This window comes from Solanum dulcamara, chromosome 10 (genome assembly GCF_947179165.1).
Source record: "Solanum dulcamara chromosome 10, daSolDulc1.2, whole genome shotgun sequence".
In the NCBI taxonomy this organism is placed as follows: Eukaryota; Viridiplantae; Streptophyta; class Magnoliopsida; order Solanales; family Solanaceae; genus Solanum; species Solanum dulcamara.
Window position 1 is genome coordinate 4,447,458 of NC_077246.1, and position 22,779 is coordinate 4,470,236.

General features: G+C 34.7%; 2 protein-coding genes across 4 annotated transcripts; both read left to right on the forward strand.

The window, feature by feature from the left end:
- The first annotated feature begins 228 nt into the window (after positions 1-228).
- Positions 229-11,871, forward strand: LOC129871229 (recQ-mediated genome instability protein 1). Of its 2 annotated transcripts, none has more exons than XM_055946126.1 (8): positions 229-769; positions 2,262-2,432; positions 2,577-2,722; positions 3,316-3,449; positions 8,602-9,203; positions 10,480-10,590; positions 10,667-10,786; positions 11,229-11,871. In XM_055946126.1, the coding sequence occupies exons 1-8, from the start codon at positions 287-289 to the stop codon at positions 11,397-11,399; spliced, it is 1,938 nt and encodes a 645-aa protein (XP_055802101.1). In that variant the 5' UTR covers positions 229-286; the 3' UTR covers positions 11,400-11,871. The 2 variants fall into 2 exon arrangements, with proteins under 2 accessions (XP_055802101.1, XP_055802100.1); XM_055946125.1 differs by having other exon boundaries at positions 231-769; positions 10,658-10,786; positions 11,229-11,870.
- A 682-nt stretch (positions 11,872-12,553) lies between these two features.
- LOC129870834 (transcription factor MYB101-like) lies at positions 12,554-16,728 on the forward strand. Of its 2 annotated transcripts, none has more exons than XM_055945709.1 (5): positions 12,554-12,701; positions 12,995-13,362; positions 14,130-14,691; positions 14,770-15,087; positions 16,093-16,728. In XM_055945709.1, exons 2-5 carry the CDS (start codon positions 13,018-13,020, stop codon positions 16,275-16,277), a joined length of 1,410 nt encoding a protein of 469 aa, XP_055801684.1. In that variant the 5' UTR covers positions 12,554-12,701; positions 12,995-13,017; the 3' UTR covers positions 16,278-16,728. The 2 variants fall into 2 exon arrangements, with proteins under 2 accessions (XP_055801684.1, XP_055801686.1); XM_055945711.1 differs by having other exon boundaries at positions 12,995-13,359.
- The last annotated feature ends 6,051 nt before the right edge of the window (positions 16,729-22,779 follow it).

A 22,779-nucleotide genomic window follows, 5' to 3' on the forward strand; every position in this document is an offset into this window, starting at 1 on the left:
CAGTATCATGCATACCCTTACTCATGGGGCAAGCAAGGGTCAATAATTCAAGTGGTTGATTGCACCTCACACCCAAAGGAGTCGGTCGTAAGGATAACAACTATAAAAGGAGAGGGATATTTGCGTAAATCGACCCAAACAAATGGTCTCGAAAAACAAACCCGGCCCAAGACAACCAAAGCCCACTAATCAGCCCAATTGCTTCCCTCCCCCAAAATAAATGGCAGCTAAAATTGAAAAACCCAAACAAAAAAAATTTGGAGGGAAAATTTTTCAGGGAAAAACAATGAGCAGAAGACGCCACCAAATCATCTGTTCCTCCGACGACGAAGAAGACGACGGCGACGAAGAACCTCAACAACTCTCCGGCGGCAATGAAGAAAATGAAAACCCTAACAACATCGAAATGGAAATTCTAGAATCTTCTACTAACTTCCAATCAGTAACCCTAAATTCTCCCAATCAAAATCCTACACCTAATCGTGAACCAAACATCGACGTTTCTGAAGTTGTACTAGCTTCGTATTGTGGTATTGGTCGGGTATTGGAGGGATTAGGGTTAAGATTGCGGAGGGAATGGTTAGAATCATGTGTTGGAGGACTTGAAGGATCAGTAAGAGGGTTTTCGGGATTGGATGATTCGACGAAGGCGAAACTTTGTTTCGAGCAGTTTTTGTACTCGGATATGAATTTTTGTGGTGAAGGAATGCTTCCAAGGGATGTGCACAAGCTGCATTTGGTTGATCTTAAAGGGCCCTTTGTTCTTCAGGTATAGTGAAAATCTAAATGCTGATAAAGTTTATCATTGTTATGGGTTCAATATATAATTTTCTGTAAAAAAGTTGAAGCTTTACTGGCAATGAGGTGCTCCCGGGCTAGTACAGGGTAGGGGAGAGTGGAAGTAAGGAAAATTAGGAATGCCCCTTATCTCATACTGCTTTCTTGATACAAAATCTAAAACTTTTAAGGGAAAAGGAAATGCAAAAAATTACTCATATGGAAGTCGAAGTGCCATGCTATTATTACTTACTATCCATATGGACAAAGTGTAGTTTATCTTTTTTTTCTTTTGTCTTCTCTCAAATAAGAACATGGGCAGCAAGGGTGACGGGATTGCTAGATGTTTGATAATTTCTCCTCCTACATGGCTATACAGTACGTAGCCTTTCTCTTGCATTTTGCAAGGAGGTTGTTTTCATGCTTTGAAACTCACGAGTTACTGATGGAGCAACTCTACAATTCCGCAAATACTAGCCTCTGTTCTGTCTGTAATCTGCTGTGTTGCGCTTACAAAATGATATAGACTGGGGATCTTATTCAGCTTGCTGGGGTTTAGTACATTTGTAAAACACATTGTAATGCTGAAAAACCCTAAGTTGTTTGTTAATTTGCCTTTTATAAATTGAATTAGTTTGACTTTCATGTTTGTAAATGAAAGGCTATGACTTGACATCTTAGTTAACTTTTGTTTGAAGTATCTATATGCATTTTTTTATAATAGAAGTACCTGTATGAATCTTGACTTCAATAACTTTATTTAGTTATCTAATACATTGGTTTATCACAATATAAAGCTGAAAGGAAGGCAAAATTCACTATGGGCAACCAAAAGGGATGGGACTTCTTTAAATTTGCATTGAGTAGAATTTATATATTTTAGTTTTTGTTATTTTGAGGAAGAAATTTCTTAAAGCATGCTCAATATTCATATGGATGAGTAGCTTATAGTTTTTGAAATTTCTTTGGAAGGTACCTCTAGAATTGGGTTTGTTGAGCAAGGAGTTGGAAACAGACATCAGTTAGTTTTGGTATTTAAGAGCTTCAATTGTTTTGTCTTTTGTCTCCTCCTATCTATCTATTAGAAACAGACTTTAGTTTCTTGTTTGTAACACTAGGAACATTAAGTGCCAAACCAGAAAGTTCTGGAGTGATCAAGAAGACTTTGCTTCAAGCATTTAGCCAGCAAAAAAGTGCAAAATTTATAAAAAATGTTGATCTATCAAAAAACAATAATTAAATTTAAAAGCAATTAGGGAGAAGGGGCTCATTCATGATCTTGGGTTTATGAAATCAAATTTCATTCACTTAATAATTTCTTTCCATGACATTTGCTTACTAAATCCATTTTGGAAAGGTTGATAATTAAATATGTCACTTCTTGGAATTAACTTTAATGTACCAGAAGCTTCCTTAATTTTGGTTAATCTATACCTTTAATGTGACTCTGACTATTCCAGTGTTTCATCCCCTTCCCCCTCAAGGTAGATGAGATTGTGAATATCAGTTGTCCTCTTCGAGATAGGTACCAGAAAGCAGCTGCTGGAATAAAGAGGTGTCTGAAATTGTCCATGACTGATGGCATTCAGCGTGTGTTTGGGATGGAGTACAGGCCTATAAAAGATCTCGAGGTTCTGGCTCCTTCTGGACTGAAGGTTTAAGGAATACCAATTACCATGTTGTTTATTAGTTTGTCAAGTATCTTTAAAAGTCTTATCTGCAAGATGAAGATTGATAAGAACAGTGTTCGTCACAAACACTTTTTCCATATTCATATTGATCGCTGCTGCATTTTGCAGGTTGCTATCTGTAATGTTCACGTTAGGCATGGACTTCTGATGTTGGTCCCTGAAGTAATTGAATTTCTGGGTGGGATGGTGGAAGAGTTAGAAGAAGCAAGACAGCGGCTAGTTAATGAAATAAATAAGCCACCAAGGGGGAAAAGGTATGAATGACTAAGGACCAAGAAAACATTTCCTGTCTGGACCTCATTACCAAATTCTGTTGGTTGATGCCATAGATAAATGTTGTCATCACTTGGATGACAGAGGTAGATGGTTAGTGCTAATGTTAGAGGACCCTAACTGACTGAATATTGTAATATAATTAAATTGATAACGAGAATTCATACAGTCAACCCCAACTAGCATGGATTAAGATGTAGTGGTTGATGTTCAAATAAGGGTATTCTCAGGTCAAATAAATACCCTGATGGTCCTAACATAAAGGTTAAAGTCGAGCTGTTTCTGAAATACGGAGAAACTGCTTTTTTTTTTTTAAGTTTCAAAGAAAAGAGCTGTTACTCTGTATCTTAGCAAAGTGGTACTTTGACACCCCCCCCTCTTCCCTCCCTCCTCCCCTTTTTCCTGTCCATTTGTTTTTTGACCTTCTAGTGAAGACTTGGTATCTGTTGCTCAGTTATAGGCTTTGGTTCTCAAATGAGTGAATAAGGCATCTTGTCATGATTTATTAGTGTTATGCTAGAAACAACGTCGTCGCTTTTGGTGATTAAGTCACTTCATCTATGCCCATTGCCAGAACAAGGTCTGGAGTGGTTCCTCCTTTGGCAACTAGAGCTACTAATGCTGCATGGCCACGAGAAGGTGTTACTGCTCCAGAGCAAGCTGATACTTCCTCAAGACAAAGTATGCATTTTCAGGTTCATGAGCGAGGTACTTTGATATCCTAAAAAGTTTATTTGCAGTTAGTCTAGGATATGTTTATATGCACTGCATGCTCATTTGTTTTTGGTGTTGCTTTTAAAGTGGAATTAACGATTTCTATGTGCTGCTTTGGCTGATATGGTTAAGCTGATCTTCTGGCTTTTATTATGTGAGAGAAGCTGATATTTTGTCAGATTGCTTCCTTCTGATGGCTTCTCTCCGTACAAGCTTGTGTTTGAAGCTTTGTTTTTTGGTTTTTTTCCTATAGTTTTGAGTGTTAATCAGCAGAACATTTATTCCACAATGATAGGTAGTGCTACAAGATGAAAGATTGGTTCACATATTTAAATTGGAATAAGTTCTAGATAACCTCTTGCTTCATCCTGTGGTGAACGGTGATGTCCCTGGTTGGGTCCGTTTGGATCACATGTGTATTAATTAAAGATTGGTAGTGGTCTACCTGTTTGACAGAAGGAAAGGATACTGAAAGAATGGGATTCTCTATGTTCTTGCTAATGATGTTACTAGGTTTTTTAATGTTCACAACCAAAGAAGACCAGTTTTGACAACAAAGGTTATGACCAGAATATTTGCAATATGTGTTAAAAAGCAGCCTCTCTTTGACTCTTTGACAAATTTGCCTAATACCCTATTATATCCTCTTCAGCGCTGTTCTCCAAGTGGTAAAGTTAGCAATTGCCTGAACTGGACTATTCGTGTTACCACTGTGGATATAGATGATTGATACAGCTAACCTAGTTTATTTGGATGGAGTCATAGTTGATTGATTGATTTGTATCAGTTTCTCTTTGCGCTTACAAACTCTCTCTTCAATTTTTCTGCGCTTGCTGCCAAAACCAACAACACCATGAGGTGTGGAACACTCAGGCGAGCAAACCCCAGTTAGCTCCTCTGAGATCTGCTCAGCCACGCGCCGTCACGCGTCGCCAGAAGCCGCAGATCTGCGACGCCACGCGCTGTACGCGCCGACGCGTGTGGCAGTTTCCGGCCATTTTTTGACTCCGTTTTTTCTCCCAGGGTGGTCGCCTTTGCATTCCAAGGCTGACCATATATTTGTATCCAGTTTTCCGGCGAGTGAACAGTGCTCCAGCGGTGAACAATGCTTTTCCGGCAGTGAACAGTGTTTCGACAGTGAACATGTTTTACTAACTTGGAGTTGGTGCCTCCAATAGCCCATTTCTGATATTTTAGCCTATAAATATTTATTGCAGTGCCAAATTAAGTATCTGTCTCACTGTTATTAAACAATTGCTAACTTATGCTATACTATTGATCGTCCGTTTATCTGAGAGTACCCTTCCAGTAGCGTATTTCTGCTTTTCTGGCTCTAGTGAGCGATGGTAGACTAGGGTCATATTCTCGGTTGGGATCGAGGGCCAGGGTTGGGAGGGCTAAGGGGGTTGAGGGAGCTTCTAGATTGAGAGTAGGGTCTTGGAATATTGGGACCTTATCGGGAAAGTCCATAGAGTTAGTTAAGATTCTTAAGAAGAGGAAGATTAATATAGCTTGCGTCCAAGAGACTAAATGGGTAGGACCTAAAGCTAAGGAGGTGGATGGGTACAAACTTTGGTTTTCGGGCAAGTCGAGGTTTAAGAATGGAGTAGGGATCTTAGTAGATAGCGAGCTTAGAGATCAGGTGGTAGAGGTTAGGAGGACCAATGATAGGATGATGACGATTAAGTTAGTCGTTGGAGGGCTCACCTTGAACATTATTAATGTCTATGCGCCGCAAGTGGGGTTGGACGAGGAGACAAAAAGACGCTTTTGGGAGGACTTGGACGAAGTGGTGGTCAGTATACCGCCTACTGAGAAGCTATTCATAGGAGGAGATTTCAATGGGCACATTGGGTCTGTTTCGACGGGCTATGACGAGGTGCATGGAGGATTTGGCTTCGGGTGCAGGAATAGTGGAGGAGCCTCACTCTTGGATTTTGCCAAAGCTTTTGGTTTAAGGGTGGCCAACTCGAGTTTCCCAAAGAAGGAGGAGCACTTGGTAACCTTTCGTAGCTCGAGGGCGGCGACGCAAATAGACTTCTGGCTCCTTAGAAAAGATGATAAAAGCCTCTGTAAGGACTGCAAGGTCATACCAAGTGAGAATCTTACGATCCAACATAAACTATTGGTCATGGACTTGGAGATAAGAAGGAAGAAGAAGAAGAGGGTCATGGATGATCGACCGAGGATTAGGTGGGGTCGTTTGACTCCGTTTAGTGCCCTAGAGATGGGGGAGAAGCTGATGGCTATGGGGGCGTGGGATAGTAGGGGGGAGGCGAGCAGTATTTGGGATAGGACAGTCAGCTGCATTAGGGAAACAGCTAGAGAGGTGCCGGGGGTCTCACGAGGCCGCCATGGTGGGCACCGAGGGGATTGGTGGTGGAATGGAGAAGTCCAGGGAAAGGTAGAAGCAAAGAAGCAGGCATATGTAAAGTTGGTAGATAGCAATGATGATGAAGAGAAGCGAACGAACATGAAAAAGTATAAGATGGCGAATAAGGAGGTGAAGATGGCAGTTTCGGCGGCTAAAACGACAGCCTTTGAACGTCTTTATGCAGAACTAGAGGAAAAAGGTGGGGATAAGAAGCTATTTAAGCTTGCCAAGGTGAGAGAGAGGAAGGCACGTGACTTGGATCAAATGAAGTACATCAAGGACGAGGATGGTCAAGTACTGGTACAGGAAGCCCGCATTAGACAGAGATGACAGTCATACTTTCACGAACTCTTGAATGAAAGAAGGGACAGAGACTTTGTGTTGGGAGACTTGGAGCACTTAGATAGGCGTCGCGACTTTGGGTATTGTAGGAGAATAAAGGTTGAGGAGGTTAAGGGAGCTGTTCGTAGGATGAGCAGGGGAAAAGTGACCGGACCTGACGAGATCCCTGGGGAATTTTGGAAGAATGCAGGTAGGGTAGGATTGGAGTGGCTGACTGCGCCGTTTAATGTCATTTTTAGGACATCGAAGATGCCGGAAGAATGGAGGTGGAGTACAATCATTCCCGTGTACAAGAACAAGAGAGACATTCAAAGCTGCACCAACTATAGAGGTATCAAGCTGCTAAGTCACACTATGAAAGTGTGGGAAAGGGTGATAGAAATGAGGGTGAGAAGTAGTGTGTCTATTTCAGAGAACCAGTTTGGATTCATGCTGGGGCGCTCGACTACAGAAGCCATTCATATTGTAAGGAGATTGGTGGAGCAGTATAGGGAGCGAAAAAGGGACTTACACATGATATTCATTGACCTAGAAAAGGCCTATGACAAAGTTCCAAGAGAGGTCCTATGGAGATGCTTGGAGGCGAAATGTATACCTGTGGCGTACATTAGAGCGATTAAAGACATGTATGATGGAGCTAAGACCAGGGTAAGGACGGTAGGAGGGGACTCAGAGTACTTTCCTATTACGATGGGGTTGCACCAGGGATCGACTCTTAGCCCGTTTCTATTCGCCCTGGTGATGGATCATTTGACAAGACAAATACAAGGTGAGGTGCCTTGGTGTATGTTGTTCGCGGATGACATAGTCCTAATTGACGAGACTCACAACGGAGTTAACGACAAGCTAGAGGGCCGGAGACAGACGTTGGAGTCTAAAGGATTTAAATTGAGTAGGACCAAGACAGAATACTTGGAGTGCAGTTTCAGTGGCCTGCCGCGTGAGGCTGACGGGGAAGTGAGGCTTGGTACCCAGGCCATTCAAAAGAAAAGAAGCTTCAAGTACCTTGGGTCTATTATATAGGAAGATGGAGATATCGACGATGATGTTTCACACCGTATCGGTGCAGGGTGGATGAAATGGAGGCTCGCCTCCGGAGTGCTGTGTGACAAGAAAGTGCCACCAAAACTCAAAGGCAAGTTCTACAAAGTGGTGGTTAGACTGACTCTATTGTATGGGGTGGAGTGTTGGCCAATTAAGAAACTTCATGTTCAGAAGATGAAATCGCGGAAATGCGAATGCTGCGGTGGATGTGTGGGCACACTAGGATGGATAGAATTAGGAATGAAGATATCTGAGACAAGGTGGGAGTGGCATCGGTGGAGAACAAGATGCGGGAAGCGAGACTGAGATAGTTTGGGCATGTGAAGAGGAGAGACACAGATGCTCCAGTGCGGAGGTGCGAGAGGTTGGCTATGAACGGTTTCAGGAGGGGCAAAGGGAGGCCGAAGAAGTATTGGGAAGAGGTGATTAGACATGATATGGCACATTTGCAACTCACCGAGGACATGACCTTAGATAGGAGGCTGTGGAGGACTCAGACTAAGATAGTGGGCTAGGTGGCCTATCTTCTCTCCATAGTAGTCGTAGTCGCGCTCATTTGCTTATTAACATATGATTTTTGCATGGGATTACTGCTTATATTAGTTGGCCCAGTTTACTTTGGGTATCCTATTTTATCTATAGTAGTTAATGCTCCTTTATCCCCGATCTTTCCTACCCTGACTTTATCGCTCTCATTATTCATTTTTTTATATTGTTTGCTATATGCCTGGCTCTACTGACCTATGTCTTTTTTTCCTTGTTTCTCCTCTCTTGTTCTTCTCTCTTAAGCCGAGGGTCTTTCGGAAACAGCCGCCCTACCTTTTAAGGTGCGGGTTAGGTCTGCGTACACTCTACCCTCTCCAGACCCCACATGGTGGGACTATACTGGGTTTGTTGTTGTTGTTGTTTTTTCTTTTGTCTTTGTTGATAAGCTTAGCAAACTATGGCCATGTAATTTTATTTCCTACATCCAAAAGGAAAAAGAAAAGAGTCAGGGTGTTGCTTGTATCTAGACAAATCCTTTAGGTGAGAGTTTACCCATTAAATATGTTTGTATCTTTTTCTGGGGGAAGGGTGTGTGTATGTGTGTGGCGTCGGGGTCTGTAGGTGCCTCTGCAAATACACCTTGCTTGTTGGTAAATGGATGTTGTAGGAGAAAGTAAATGGATGTTGTAGGAGAAAGTAACACATGATACGACTTGATTCAGTAGATTAATTATTTTCGTGTTTAAGGTGCCGCCAGGAACTTTATAAAAAGAAAACGTGTGCATGAAATTATGCCAGATAAGGGGATAGGGTGTCAACCTTTTCTACTTCAATCTTCATAGGGACATGTACTGCAATAGTAGACTTATCTATCTTTTAAACTTTCGGTTTGGGGTGCAGGAACGTCTGGCGTTGCTACTTCTGCAACAGAAGAAATTCATCCGATTACACCTGGGCTACCATCTGCTACGATGATCACCACTCCTGTTTATAGAAGAGATGCTCAATCTAATTTTCCATCAACTCCTGCTGTTTCTGTCCCATTCAATATGAAGGTTACTGGGCCTACCTTTTCATCTGATGCAGCTAGTCATGCGGAGGATATCCATATGACTGACACGGCTACTGAAGGCATTGATGTTCCAATTAGCAGGGAACATAATGACCCTGTCCTTTTGTCTTCTTCCTCCATGGAAGTGGAGGAACTTCTGTCTGATGTTAGAAGTGGACCTGCCACACCTGCCACACCTGCCACATCTGCCAGTAGCAGGAGCAGAGGAAGCGTTCCTGTCTCTAGTGGTAGTGTCCATAATGAAAATGTAGCACCAGATACATTGTCTACTGCAGCAATTGATGTTGAGGAAATTGATTTGGTTGATGAGTTGGACCATCCATTTATACTTTCTGGTGAGAAGGAAAACCCTTTCACTTACTTAGCTAGTCTGTCGGCTAAGCAGGCTGGTATGAATGGCAGTGCTTCCACTGTTACAGGAAAAATTAAGGTAATTTTTGCTTTCCATTGTGATATCAACTTCTCTGATGCTGCTATATAAAAAATTCATTGTGTCCCTTCTATCTTACCCTTAGTAATTGAGTCTTTTTTTTCACTTGGCTGTAATTTACATGAGTTAATTGGGGATACAGACAAGCAGGATAATTTCTACAAATTAATCTAATGAAAATAACAAGATAGAAATTCCAAATCGTAAGAATCTTAAATCCTAACTGAATGTTATGGTAGCAATTGATTATATGAAATCAATCACCCATAGATATAAAGATTAAAGGAGAAAAGAATTATCGTCAAGAATTCACTGGGTATGTTGTTGTTGTAATATGCCAAAGCTATTCTAAAAAGAGAGGATACTAATATTTATAACTATTGCATTAAGATGGGGAAGACCGAGTTGCCCAAACTAAAAACTTTCTCCAATCAATAGACCAGTGCGATGCACTGGCTCAATAGCTTCAGGGCATTTAGCTGAGCTGAGATTTCCATGCAACTTTAATTTTCCTGCTTCGGTACAATGCACCGGGTCAAATCTCAAGGGCAGTGCGATGTGCCAACTCATATTTTCCAGCAATGTTCTCCTCGGCTTGTTCCATTTATTCCTCAAGCCTCCAAACATGATATATTATTCAAATCCTCAAAATAGCTCTCAAAGTACTTTATAAGGGTTTTTTAAGATCATGCAGCTCCTTAATGTGCAATCCTTTAGCGCTCTTAGTATTGAGATGACTTCCATGCAATCCTCAATCCTCCAAACATGGTGTCTTTGAGAGAATCCTCAAAATAGCTTTCCAAGCACCTTCTAACTGTTGCTTGAAGATCATACAGCTCCTTAATGTGCAATCCTTGGGTGCTCTTGGTCTTGAAACAAGTCTATGGCCCCTTTGACATCGTGAGATCTTCCTCAATGTTGTACATGCTATCTGGGATCATATCACTGTCTATAACAGTTGCTTAAGTAGGAGCAGATCTTTCCTTAATCCAATGGCAATCTATCAAGAAAACTCCCATTACTGGCATCCCTCTTCCTACCACCATACTTTTATGCATATTTGGTTCATTTGCTATCGTTGTGCCTTGTCTTGACTTTTGAGCATTTAGAGTTGGTATTAGCCATTGTGTTTAAGACTGTTTTAATATTGTGTTTTGCCATAAGATACAAAACAGTGAACTCTATTGTGTTTCATTTTTAGCGACAAAAGTTGGGATTATGGTGTAGAATTATCTATCATGTTAGCAAGAAACTGAGATCTGGCTTAAATCTGCAGTGCTTTCTTACTGGTGTGAAGGGCTTTCAGTTTAAACAGAGCAGTAAATACGAGCTTCGGGTTTATGTTGACGATGGCAGCCTAATCTCTGAGATTCTTATAGATCATGCGGTAAGTTATTGAAGACTGGAGCCCTGACTGTCAGAATCTGATTATTGTTTAACTTTGTATGCTTCAGCTTGTGCAGAAAAAAATAGGCTTTTCTCCTGCAGAGGTAAATGCTGCTCTTAGTTCTTCAGATAGCAAAAGAGTCGGTGACACGAAGGAGACACTGAAATGTTTCCAGAAATTCTTGATTAATTTTGAGGTATTTCACTGCTATCCATGAAGGGAAATTTGTTGATAGAAAACTCCACATGGATCTTCTAAGTTCATGTTTGTTTGTTATATAAAATTGCACCTAGCAGTAAACATGGATAACCCAATAAAAAGTGTTTTCGAATCAAGAATTACAGTGCAACTACGTCTGAGTGAAAAATATGCGTCCAGGGATAGGTCTTAATGGCATGACAATGCATGTATTTGATCAATAAACTGTGTCAAACCCAAATATCGATCCTTTTATAAATCTTATGTACAAGAATCATAAAATAAAAAAAAATACAAATGATTATTTCTATGATTAATAACTCAATAGTTACTGGTGTGAAAGCTGTTACTCGCTGAAGGATTATGATCTCGTAAATTTTTTACTTCACATTACAAATAAGCTCTGTGCATGAGAATGTCTTGGGCAATGTGTTTTGCAGGGAACAATGCTTGTGCATTTAAATGAGGAATCCCCAATTCCAGTTGCTACTGAAATGAACCAGGGGTGTCCTGCATCTGATGCATGGTTGCTTCTCAAAAGACTAAAGCCCTCTACTTCTCCGCGAGCATATCATCTTCATCACCCAGAAACCATCAATTTATCCCCTTGATGTGCTGATATGCAGGTGGACTCGTTCATTCTCTGGAGAACTTCAAAAACAAGGTGAGTTACACATGACATTGCTCAATTCAGAAAGTTATTGCATGAAACGATGCCCTGGGAAGCAATGGCGTAAATGCAGAAATAGTTCGCCTGTGATCCAAACAATGAAATGATTTCTCAAATTAACTTATTTCGGGGGACAGTGCCAGGGGCGGAGCTAGGGTGTACAAGGAGGTTCATCCTAACCTCCTTCGTCAGAAAATTACAATGTACATATAAGGTCAATTAGCTAGATTCAATTTGTTTTCTGTTATTAGTCTTTTATCTCTGGAGGACAAGGTTTAAGAATTTATATGACGATATATTAACTAGAAATTCTTTTCGAGCATAGTTTCTTTGATATATTTAGTTGTTTTTTCCCTTCCCCTTTCTTGATAGTTACTGTCAATTTGATCGTGTAGATATTATTCTTTTATCTTAAACAATGTAAATGTGAAATCCTTAATTGAATTATAAATGTCCATTTTTCATTTTCTTCGTGCATTTCGCTCTAGGAAAAACAATGAATTAAAAGGTAGAGTTTTATCTTAAAATCATTAAGTGAAAGATCAAAAATATCCCTGACGTGCTGCAATTGTCAATAGAAAGGTTGACAAGATTTAGTAAATTTAATCATTTCATCATTGTTTTTTTTATTTGAATTTTGTACTTAAGTTAAATAAGTTCACATAAATCAAAACGAAATGAAATACTTGCAACAAGGGTTGTGGTGGAGTGTTAAGTACTTCTTCATTCTTAATCAAGAGGTCTTGGGTTCGAATCCCTTTGGGTACGGAGTCGCCTTTGTTAGGGAGCGCTTTATCTCCAATGTGAGACTTTTCGGCGCAAATTTGAATTTAATCGGATTTTAACGTAGATATTGAAACATTGGATGGAAAAAGAAGAAGAAATACTTGCAAATTGAGGGAAGTGATGGAAAGCATGAATTAGAAAGAGAAAAGAAAAAGTGTGGACGAAGAAACCCCCCAAAAAAGAATAATTGAAGCATAGAGCTTACAACTCGCTACGAAATAAAAGGTGAGTCCTATAAATATTTGTTGCCAACTATTCCTTTGTAGACTCTCTCACTTCTCAAAACTTTTTCTCATTTCCACATTTCAATCTCTCTCTAGCTTCTTGAAAAACTAATATCCTTTGTCTATACAAGAACAACCAAAATAAAATAAAATAGAAAAGAAGTGTTTTTGGAGCTTATTTTTGATCCATATTAATCATTGAAGATATAGAAGAAAACCCCACAAAAGGAATTGTAAGTCCCCTTCTTTTTATACAAAAAAATTGTATCTCGAATTTCGATAACGATATTTTATATCTATCAGTTCTTCTCGTATATGCTATTGACGTTTATTGAGACAGACAAATTAGAAAATGTTCTTATTAGACAAGTTTATGAATAGTACTAAGGCCAACCAACTCTTTAATGCTAGGACAATTGATCTCTTGCATATTATTAGTTATTATTAATGTTATGTATCTCTTTCTACCTCCTATAAAAGGTAATCTTTGGAACATTTATATTATTTGTTATGAATTTCCTTATAGGAATTGAAAAAAGGAAAATCTTCATGGCTCCAAGTGGAGGAGGAGTGAATAAGAACAATGGGATATCAATATCAAGAAATCATAATGGAGGAGGCGTAGGGACAAGGCAGGTATTAAAAAAAGGTCCATGGACAACAACGGAAGACGCGATTTTGATGGAGTATGTGAAGAAACACGGAGAAGGGAATTGGAACGCAGTCCAAAGGAATTCGGGTTTAATGAGATGTGGGAAGAGTTGTAGGTTAAGATGGGCGAATCATTTGAGGCCTCATCTCAAAAAAGGTGCATTTTCTTTAGAGGAAGAAAGGCTTATTGTGGAACTTCATGCTAAACTTGGAAACAAATGGGCTCGTATGGCTGCTCAGGTTGTTAATTTATTCTTCCATAACAATTAATACCATCTTTTGGTTCTTCATCTTCTTTTGAACCAGATTTATATCTAATTCTGGCTATATATCTGCATGAAAAAGTTTTAACACATATAAAAAGTAGAATTCATGATTCAAAATCTTGGTTCTCATCTCCTTTTTCTGACACAATTTGTGTCTTACTCAGATTATTTGAAAAATGATTAACACATATATACAAAAAGTGAAATTTTATTGAGTATAAATCTTGAATCCGTCACTGATGCCCTTTCTTTGGGGCCATGTATATCTGTCTTTTTTTTTCCTAGGGCCATGACATATTCATTTTGAAGTCTTAATGTTGAAAGCAATATATTCTTTGGAATGAAATTTTTTTCGATAGGGAGTGTCTTGCTCCATCTTTATCTTCATCTTCATCCATAGATTTATTCAATATGAATCTAAATTAATTGGATAAGTAGATTTCATATATATTGATTGCTGCCAAACAAATAAAAAGCAACACGTTTACGTGCATATCTATATGCTTTTGTATGTTTTTAGTGTGTGTATATCTATTAAGTTTTGTGGCCTGATTCTCCTTTGATTTCTTAATATGTAATAAATAGTATATACATAATTCGGTAATTGTGATTCAGAACTTTAAACTTAAAATCTTGTATTCATCTCTATCTACAATATTAGAATTGTGTTTCTTTAATTGTTTTATACTTATTAACATCAAATTTACTAATTACTTTTGTTGGTTCTTATTCTGTGAACATCAGCTTCCCGGTAGAACAGACAATGAAATCAAGAATTACTGGAACACGAGGCTAAAGAGAAGACAAAGAGCTGGATTACCAATATACCCTCAAGACATACAACCACAAAATTACCAACAAGACCAAAATCAACAACAACATAGTACAAATATCCCTTCACCATTTGATAATCACCAAAATTCCAATTACAACAATAATTCCCCTCTTTCACTTTTAGATATCTTCAATCCTTCAACAATGAAACCTAGTAGAAACATTATTCCACATCAATACCTCTTCAATAATAATAATAATAATCCTAGTCCTCTATTTCTCACAAACACAAATAATATCAACAACCAAGTCAAGTTTTTCCGCGACCCTCGTATTAGCCTTTCTTTAACATTAGCCTCATCGATGAAAAATCCACAACTTTCTTCAATGGTAGCGTCCGTGCCTAATAATTTTAGTCAGGGTTATTCTAGTTCAATGCCAGTGCCACCACTTCAACATACCTATCCAAATTTTACAACCACTACAAGACCTTTTTCAAGGATTTCCGCGAACCCTAATGGTTTAATTTTAGGTATGCACCCCTCAAGCAGAAGAATTTATTTAATTTCTTTATTTTTTTTCTCAATTGTAATTGTATTTTCATCGACAGGTATAGGCACAGAGCATCGTTCTATGCCTAAGACTACAACATCAAGTGATCATGCTGATAATTACGCGGTTAATCATGGATTATCGCGAGGTAATAGCGGATTATTAGAAGATTTATTGGAGGAATCTCATACTTTAACAAGAGGTGAAAAAATTGAGGAAAATTGTCAAATTGAAAATGAAGATAATAAAGGGAAATTAGTTTGGGAAGAATATGGATTAACAGAAGAAGCAGCAGATGCAATTTTAACTGAAGAATCAACATATAATTTTGCTCATAAACATTCTGAAGATTCAAGTTCTCCCAATTCATCCTCAGGTAAATTCTTCATTAATGTTTAATTGGATTTAACTTATATACGCAGAAAAAACGTAACAAATATTTACTCTATCACTATCTTTTTAATCAATTAGATAACACTACTAGAAAAAAAAACACAAATTTACAATGGAACTAAGTAGTAGCGGAACTAAGTAGTGCCAAGGGGGTTTAATCGAACAAATTACATTGTTCAACTTTTTTGGTTAAACCTGAGCTGTTGAATTTCCTTGACATAAAGAAATTAAAATTCAAATATAGTGGTAAAAGGGGTTCAAAATTGATTTAGGTTGTATGTTTAGTTTACAATTGTGATATTTTAGGAATTTTTTTGAATCTCCTTATATAAATTTCTGGTTCAATCACTGTTTCACGATGGAAAATTTCAAAATTTTGATTCACGTTATTTTAGTAGTGTAAATTGTCAAATTAAGGAGATTATTATAGAAAGTTACCTATTGTTATAGTTATGTTATCTTAACCTATGCTATATATTAACTTATGTACCCTTTCTTAATATGTATAGTCTTTTTTAATGGTCATGCGTTTAAGTTATATATAATAATAAATTAAAATTATTTACACAATCATATCATTTAAAATGTATTGAAGGTAACTCTATTTTACAAGAATTTATTGGTAACCTATTGTAAATAGTAACTTACTATATATAACATGTTAAGTTAGACTTGAAGTAAAATTATTTTTCATGGTATATAACTTATCTCCTAACATTATAAAAAAATAATAATTTGGAATTAGCTATAAATTTTGTCTTTAATCTCTTGTTTAATCATTTGTAGCTAACATAATATTTTTGATAATCTATCACTAAATAAGATTAATAATGAATTTTATTGTTTACCTATAGAATTTGTCTGTCGCTGATTTTTGTTATTTTTAAGTAGTGCAAAAACTTGTGTTGTAATATTACTTTTATTTTATTTTATATTTCATTCATTCTAGAGATTGAATAACCTTTTATTATTGTTTTATATATAATAGGGATAACAACAAAGGAAACTTCATTAGAGATGGGAAATCAAGTGGATGATGATATTATGAGATTTCTTGATAATTTTCCACTTGGTGTACCTGTTCCTGATTGGTGTGATGATCAACAAAATACATCTAATGGCCAATCTTTTGAATGTGACCAAATTCAATTGTCTTCAAAATCAAGTTCATGAAAAAGATTCAGAGTCGTAGATTCAGAATTTGAAGGTTATCGGTTTCTAATACATTAACCTCAAATTCACATATAATAATCAGTCCAATAGTTATAGATGTTTAGTAAATTTCTTAATATATAGACGGGATCTGTGTAAGGTTCACACGTGAACTCATAATTTACAAGCTAGATCCGCCTCTCCGAGGGTTTATCAAGAATAGGAAATTGGAGCATGTTGCTGGATTAACATGTTTTTTTTTTCTTTTTTTCTTTTGGTTAATTAGTAGTAGTAAAGACATTTATTTATTTCCATTAATTTACCATTAAGTACATAGAAAAGAAGGGGAAAAAAAGTCACTAGCAAAGTTTCCAGGATTTTGTTGTTACTTTTTTTTTTTTGGGTTTACTTTAGTTTAATATATGTAGATATACTGATTACTGATAATTGATCATTTAATTGTCTTGGCTTATTTGTTGTGTGCATTATGAAACAAATAAACTTGTTGTTTGAGTTAGATGTATAGTTTTAAGATGTGTTTAAATTTTATAAATCAGTGATTTTTATACTATAAGATCATTTGTAAGATAATTAGTTGTTTATAATAAACACAATTAATAGCATGAATATTAAGACAGACAAGCTTTTACAATAGGTTAAATTATACTTACCATATATTTTTTAAATCAGTATTATTATTATTATTATTTTTATTATACTATTAGCGAATATAAATCAAATCCTTGAATATTAAGACAGGCAAGCTTTTATAATAGGTTAAATTATACTTACCATATATTTTTTTAATTATTATTATTATTTTTATTATACTATTAGTGAATATAAATTAAATCCTTTTATGATTATTTATCTGACTTTTTTTGAATTTTTTCTGGATTTTGATGAGTCGACCTGCAAAATAGAGAGACAAGAGGATTCTCTTGTAGTTAAGTTAATAATACAAATTTATTGCGTACGATATTTATATCAAATCATGCTTATTTATCACAAGAATACATGAATAGTAATTTGATAAAGATCCTTCATCACAATAAATCAATTTTTTGGGAAGACTAAAATTGCTACAAAAAAGCTCAAAAATTACCACTAATAGGATATGTTATGGTTAGGGCTGTACAGAGCAAACCGATAAACCGCACCAAACCAATAAATTGAACCAAACCGGAAAAAAACCCGACTAGTGGTTTGGTTTGACTTGGTTTGGTGTTTGGAAAAAAAACCCGACCATTATAGGGTTGGTTTGATTTTAACTAAAAAAAGTCAAACCGAATCCAAACCGACCCGATTATAGATATACTACTTTTAAATTATGTTATACATAAAAATATTTATTAAAATATAATTTATAAATATTTTTAATTTTTTTTTCATAATTTTTGTTTTCTTTCTTACATTTAGATTTGGACTTGAGAAGCTTATCTAAATAATATACAAAACAAGCTCATCTTATAAAGTTATATTATAAAGTTAAAACTTCAAACAGTGTTCTGCCTCCATCTTATATGTTGATATTTTGTACTAGAACTCTTTTTAAAAAGTACTGCTCTGTGCTTTTTATTAGATACTATGAAAAACCCGAGAAACCCGAAAAATCCGAAAAACTCAAAAAAATCCGAAAAACCCGAAAAAAATTGATATCGAAAAATCCGACTTTTATTGGTTTGGTTTGGTTTATAGATTTAATAACCCGACATAAATGGTTTGGTTTGGTTTGTAAAAAATCCGAACCAACCCGGTCCATGTACACCCCTAGTTATGGTATTGAAAACTTTAGATTGGTAAGTTAGATTTATAGTTTTAAAATATTATACTATTATATCAATTTATTCGGTATGATTCAGTATTTTTAAATCCGATTTTGATAATTTGCACGATCGGTATGATAAATTGATAATCATAATTTATTCGACTTCGACTTATATATAATCTACAATAGAGAATTGTGATTTAGATTTTCAAAAAATATCTCAATTATATCAAACTAACACTTTAAACATGTAAAGATACTCAAAAGAAAATATAGACAATTCTCTTTGTTAATTAGTTACCCAAAAAGAAAAAAATTGCAACCAATATGGAATAACCAAAATTCTAACATCTAAATAATTAATGTTGTATTAATACTAATTTATAAATTTATTAATACTAAAATAATATTTATGACTTGTATATGTAATCATATACTTCCATACAATATTTGATATTTCAGATTTTTTTTATAAATATCGAATATCGTATGAAATATCAAATATCATATAAATACTGAAATTGCTACGATAATTCAATATCTTTCATATCATACTCATCCCTAATTACTAGCATTTCCAAAAAAACAACATTTATGGCGATTAAACTCCACAATATATAAATAAATATGTAATAATAAACAGTTTCACAAAATAATTTTTATGCGGCTACGAGGATCGTCATAGAATTAAAAGGTCACCGTGTAAACTACTTTTTGCGTAGTCTAAATTATATTTTTGCTCCGTTCTAAAACATTTAAAATATTTATCTTGAATTTTCGATCAAACCTAATACTTCCTTATTCTCAATTTACGTAGAGGTATTTGATCAATCGTGGAGTTTAAGAGAAAAAGAAATTTTTTTACAACTTGTGATCTAAAATAAGTCACAGAAAATATTTCATTTAGAATAAAATAAGAAATTTGAAGTTAAATTGTTACTAAAAATTAAATAAAATATCAGGTAGACCAACTAACTAACTAAATAAATAATAATAATAAATAAATAAATAAATAAATAAATAATAATAATAATAATAATAATAATAATAATAATAATAATAATAATAATAATAATATCCTCCTTTATCCGAAATCTCGCATAAATCCAGGGTGATGTTGTCTTTACTAAATCTGGAATATTTTATGATGTTTGTTTTTTAAAAAAATTTATTGAAATATTTTATGATGTCATAAGCAGACTTTTTTTGTTTTTCTTTTTCTAATAATTAGTACTTTGTAAGTACTAGGTAATAAAATGTCTATTATTAGAATTCCCTATTAAAAAAAAGCTCATGCACACCATCACCCCAATCATCGTTCACCTTTAATTTGTTGTTATTCCTTATTACATTTATATATATAAAAAATTAAAACAAAACATTCTGCATTAAAGTTACGCAGGATTTAAGGAGGAGTCATTAGTAATTATTTTCACGATTTAAATTCATGACATATAAATCACGTAAAAATATAATTTTATTATTGCTTCAATTTTTTTTTATTTTTTTTTATATATATATATATATATATATATATATATATATATTACAACTATTTAACAACCTTATATAGAAAGAAAGACGTATGCCAATTGTAGCGGCACAAACACACTTTAGTAAGGAGTGTTATTCATATACACACACTATATATATTTATATTTTCGCGTTGTTTACTTCATTATATTTTGACTCTCCTAGTTGGTGACCTAATGACATGCATGTTTTGCATTCTGTATTTTTGTACTTTATATTGAAAAACTTTAATTATATTAATTTGACGTTAGGATATGCTTTTTATACGCCATACATTTGGTCACGTAATTAATGCCCATAAGGCCACAGGATAGACAATATCTGAATATTATCGGGGAAAAGTCTAGCTCATTTTTTTGAAATAAATTTAAAATATTTTATTTAAAATACTTATTATTTTAATAAATTAAGATAAAATTAATTATTCTATTTTACTTTCACCTTTAGTTTAATAAATATGAAGGGAGATTAATATAATGAAAGAGAAAATAGTACTAAATTCAAGCCAAATTAAATAAAGGTAATAAATTATACTTTAAATTAAATATTTTCTTTAAAAAATGTGTAAAAAACAAACATGACAAATAAAATAGATCAGGAGTAGTTTTGAGCTAACAAAGAAATATGAAAGTTGTAGCCACCACGCTTTGAAAGTTGAAACTCTCTTCACCCTTTCCTTCATACCAAGCTAGTGGAAATAAGATTGGATTCAGATAACCTATAGTGTAATGGTTGTTATGTCAATCACTATGTTGAGCAGCTAAGTTGGTACAAAATATTTGCTACGTTGGAAATTTTTTTCTATTTACAAGTTCTCATACGAGATTCTCAAACAGAACTTCAATAAGCAAAAGGTATAAGCACCGTGAGGTTTGAAACAATCTCGTAATAAATGAAACGACTTTAATTTCACTTTTCATAAGAGGAATTATATCATTAATGGAAAGGTTACAAAAGTATATACTTCGTTAACTTAGTTTTTCAACAAGACTGAAATATATGCAATATATTAGTGCTAGATAGTGGATTGATGTTCACTGTAGCACTATCTGACCTTGAAGGTTAAGTTAGTGTACCATGAACTCCATCCCACATATTTTGGATGTTGTGGCATCAGTTATCTATGCTGTGTATAGGTATTAATATTATATGTATAACTTGTAAATGCATATTTAGTATAAATATACACAAACTTATACACTTAATATATTTTATAAAGGCCTAACCCATCGGTGACCCCTCAAAGTTGGCACCAACTTTCACTTAGACACCTCAACTAAGCTTTGTTCATTTTAAACACCTCAAGTAAGGTTCTGATGTGTCATTTTGACACTTTTTTACAATCACCCAAATATCTAAAGTGTGTGTAATACACTTGACGCTAATGTGTCAAAGTGACCAATTAAATGAAGAAACGTAACAGATATATCAAAAATAATTTTAAAATAATGACTTTTGATTAGAAAAAAAGTGGTCATTAACTTCATTTAATTAGTCACTTTGACACATCAGCGGCAAGTGTATTACACACACTTTAGATATTTGGGTGATTGTAAAAAAAAGTGTCAAAATGACACATCGGAACCTTACTTGAGGTGTTTAAAATGAACAAATCTTAGTTGAAGTGTCTAAGTGAAAGTTGGTGCCAACTTTGAGGGGCCACCGATGGGTTCCGCCTTTTATAAATTAGATGGTCGAATGGTTCAGACCTGTAATTATGTCATTATATTATTATTGATTTAATATAATTTTAGAACAAGATTTTTTTCAAAATCAGCCCATAAAATCATAACCCGGCCACCATGTTTATAACCCGCTTATTTTGTTAACTTGGTTAATTTTGACCTACTTAGTTCAGTCCATTTTAAAACTGGCCTGATATACAACTCAAATTGATTTATGAGAAATAGATATAAATATTTTTTTTAAAAGTATTTATCGTGTTTGATATATTTTTCTTAGTCTTAATATAATAGAATTTTTAATTTAGGTACTCAAACAAACTATAAGACAACAAATTTTGAATTTAAAACTTAGTAAGAATTGGGGGAGGGGGGGGGGGGGGGGAGTATGACCCTATTTTTAGCTCATTTCGGTACAATCCGCTTCAACCCAAATAACATTTAAGCGGATCGATGACTCATCCACTAATTAACTCAACCCATATGACATTCTCAAACTGAGTCCAACCCTCTGCCCAAATAACATTTAAGCAGGTCAATGACCCATCCATTAATTAACTCATGACATTCTCAAATTCAACTCAACCAGGACATTTGACACCCCTATAAAAGTGTAATAACGTATAAGAGATATTTATACAAAGTTTTACATTGTTATACGAACTTATTCAATAATATATAAACTAGTTTACGAAAATTGAATTTCGTCTCTCGCAAACTTTAACTCGTGAAAATCGATCAAAAACATCACCAAAATACTCAGATTTTTATCGAATAACTTCAAATTTTATTCACAACTTCAAAATGACATTCCAGCGAACTTCAATTATCAATTTGAAAAATAATTCAACAAATCACAAAATTTGTGATGAAACTTTTAATTTTTTATTTTAATTCATCCAACAAAATTTAAATTTGTGATGATCAATTAACTCCTAAGCATAAAAAATGGAAATCATAATTTCATAGAAATTATTGTCTTTTTCAAAAAATATCAAATTACATACAAAATGAATTAAATAAGGTAAGATTTAAAAATATAGACTAATTTTGAAATTAAGCTTGAGTCAAGTGATGTAGAAGGTAAAACTCTCTTTTGAAATTTATATATCGAAGGAAATAATCTCCTATAACCAATTGTAATTTGAATAGAAAAAAATTAATCCAATAAAAATCCTTTGTGTTTTATTATTAATATCGTTTATTAACACCAAAATTTTCTTCAACATGGAATTTACTTTGCACTTCATGCACTCATGACTTCCACAATATTGCCATATTTCAAGCCATAGAATCCTCTTGTTTAATCTTCATTCACCTGGTGTGTTCGTTTAATTCAGTCCATCTAAAAATTGAGTTGATATGTAATTTAAATAAAGATAAGAGAAATTTTATCAAAATATTTTTTTTTAAAATATTTTTTATTTAATATGTTATATAGAATTATAATAATAATCATATTTTTTTTATTTTGTACCCAAATTATTAAAGAATAAATACCCAGTAAGGATTGATCGGTTTGAATTTTAACCTGTCTTTT

Excerpts from the sequence above, each read along its gene's own strand:
- LOC129870834 (XM_055945709.1), top strand. The coding sequence starts at position 13,018 with ATGGCTCCAAGTGGAGGAGGAGTGAATAAGAACAATGGGATATCAATA. Across the intron at positions 13,363-14,129 it reads CTCGTATGGCTGCTCAGGTT|CTTCCCGGTAGAACAGACAA; the intron begins GTTAATTTATTC and ends TGTGAACATCAG. Across the intron at positions 14,692-14,769 it reads CCCTAATGGTTTAATTTTAG|GTATAGGCACAGAGCATCGT; the intron begins GTATGCACCCCT and ends TTTCATCGACAG.
- LOC129871229 (XM_055946125.1), top strand. The coding sequence starts at position 287 with ATGAGCAGAAGACGCCACCAAATCATCTGTTCCTCCGACGACGAAGAA. Across the intron at positions 770-2,261 it reads AAGGGCCCTTTGTTCTTCAG|GTAGATGAGATTGTGAATAT; the intron begins GTATAGTGAAAA and ends TTCCCCCTCAAG. Across the intron at positions 3,450-8,601 it reads TTTTCAGGTTCATGAGCGAG|GAACGTCTGGCGTTGCTACT; the intron begins GTACTTTGATAT and ends TTTGGGGTGCAG.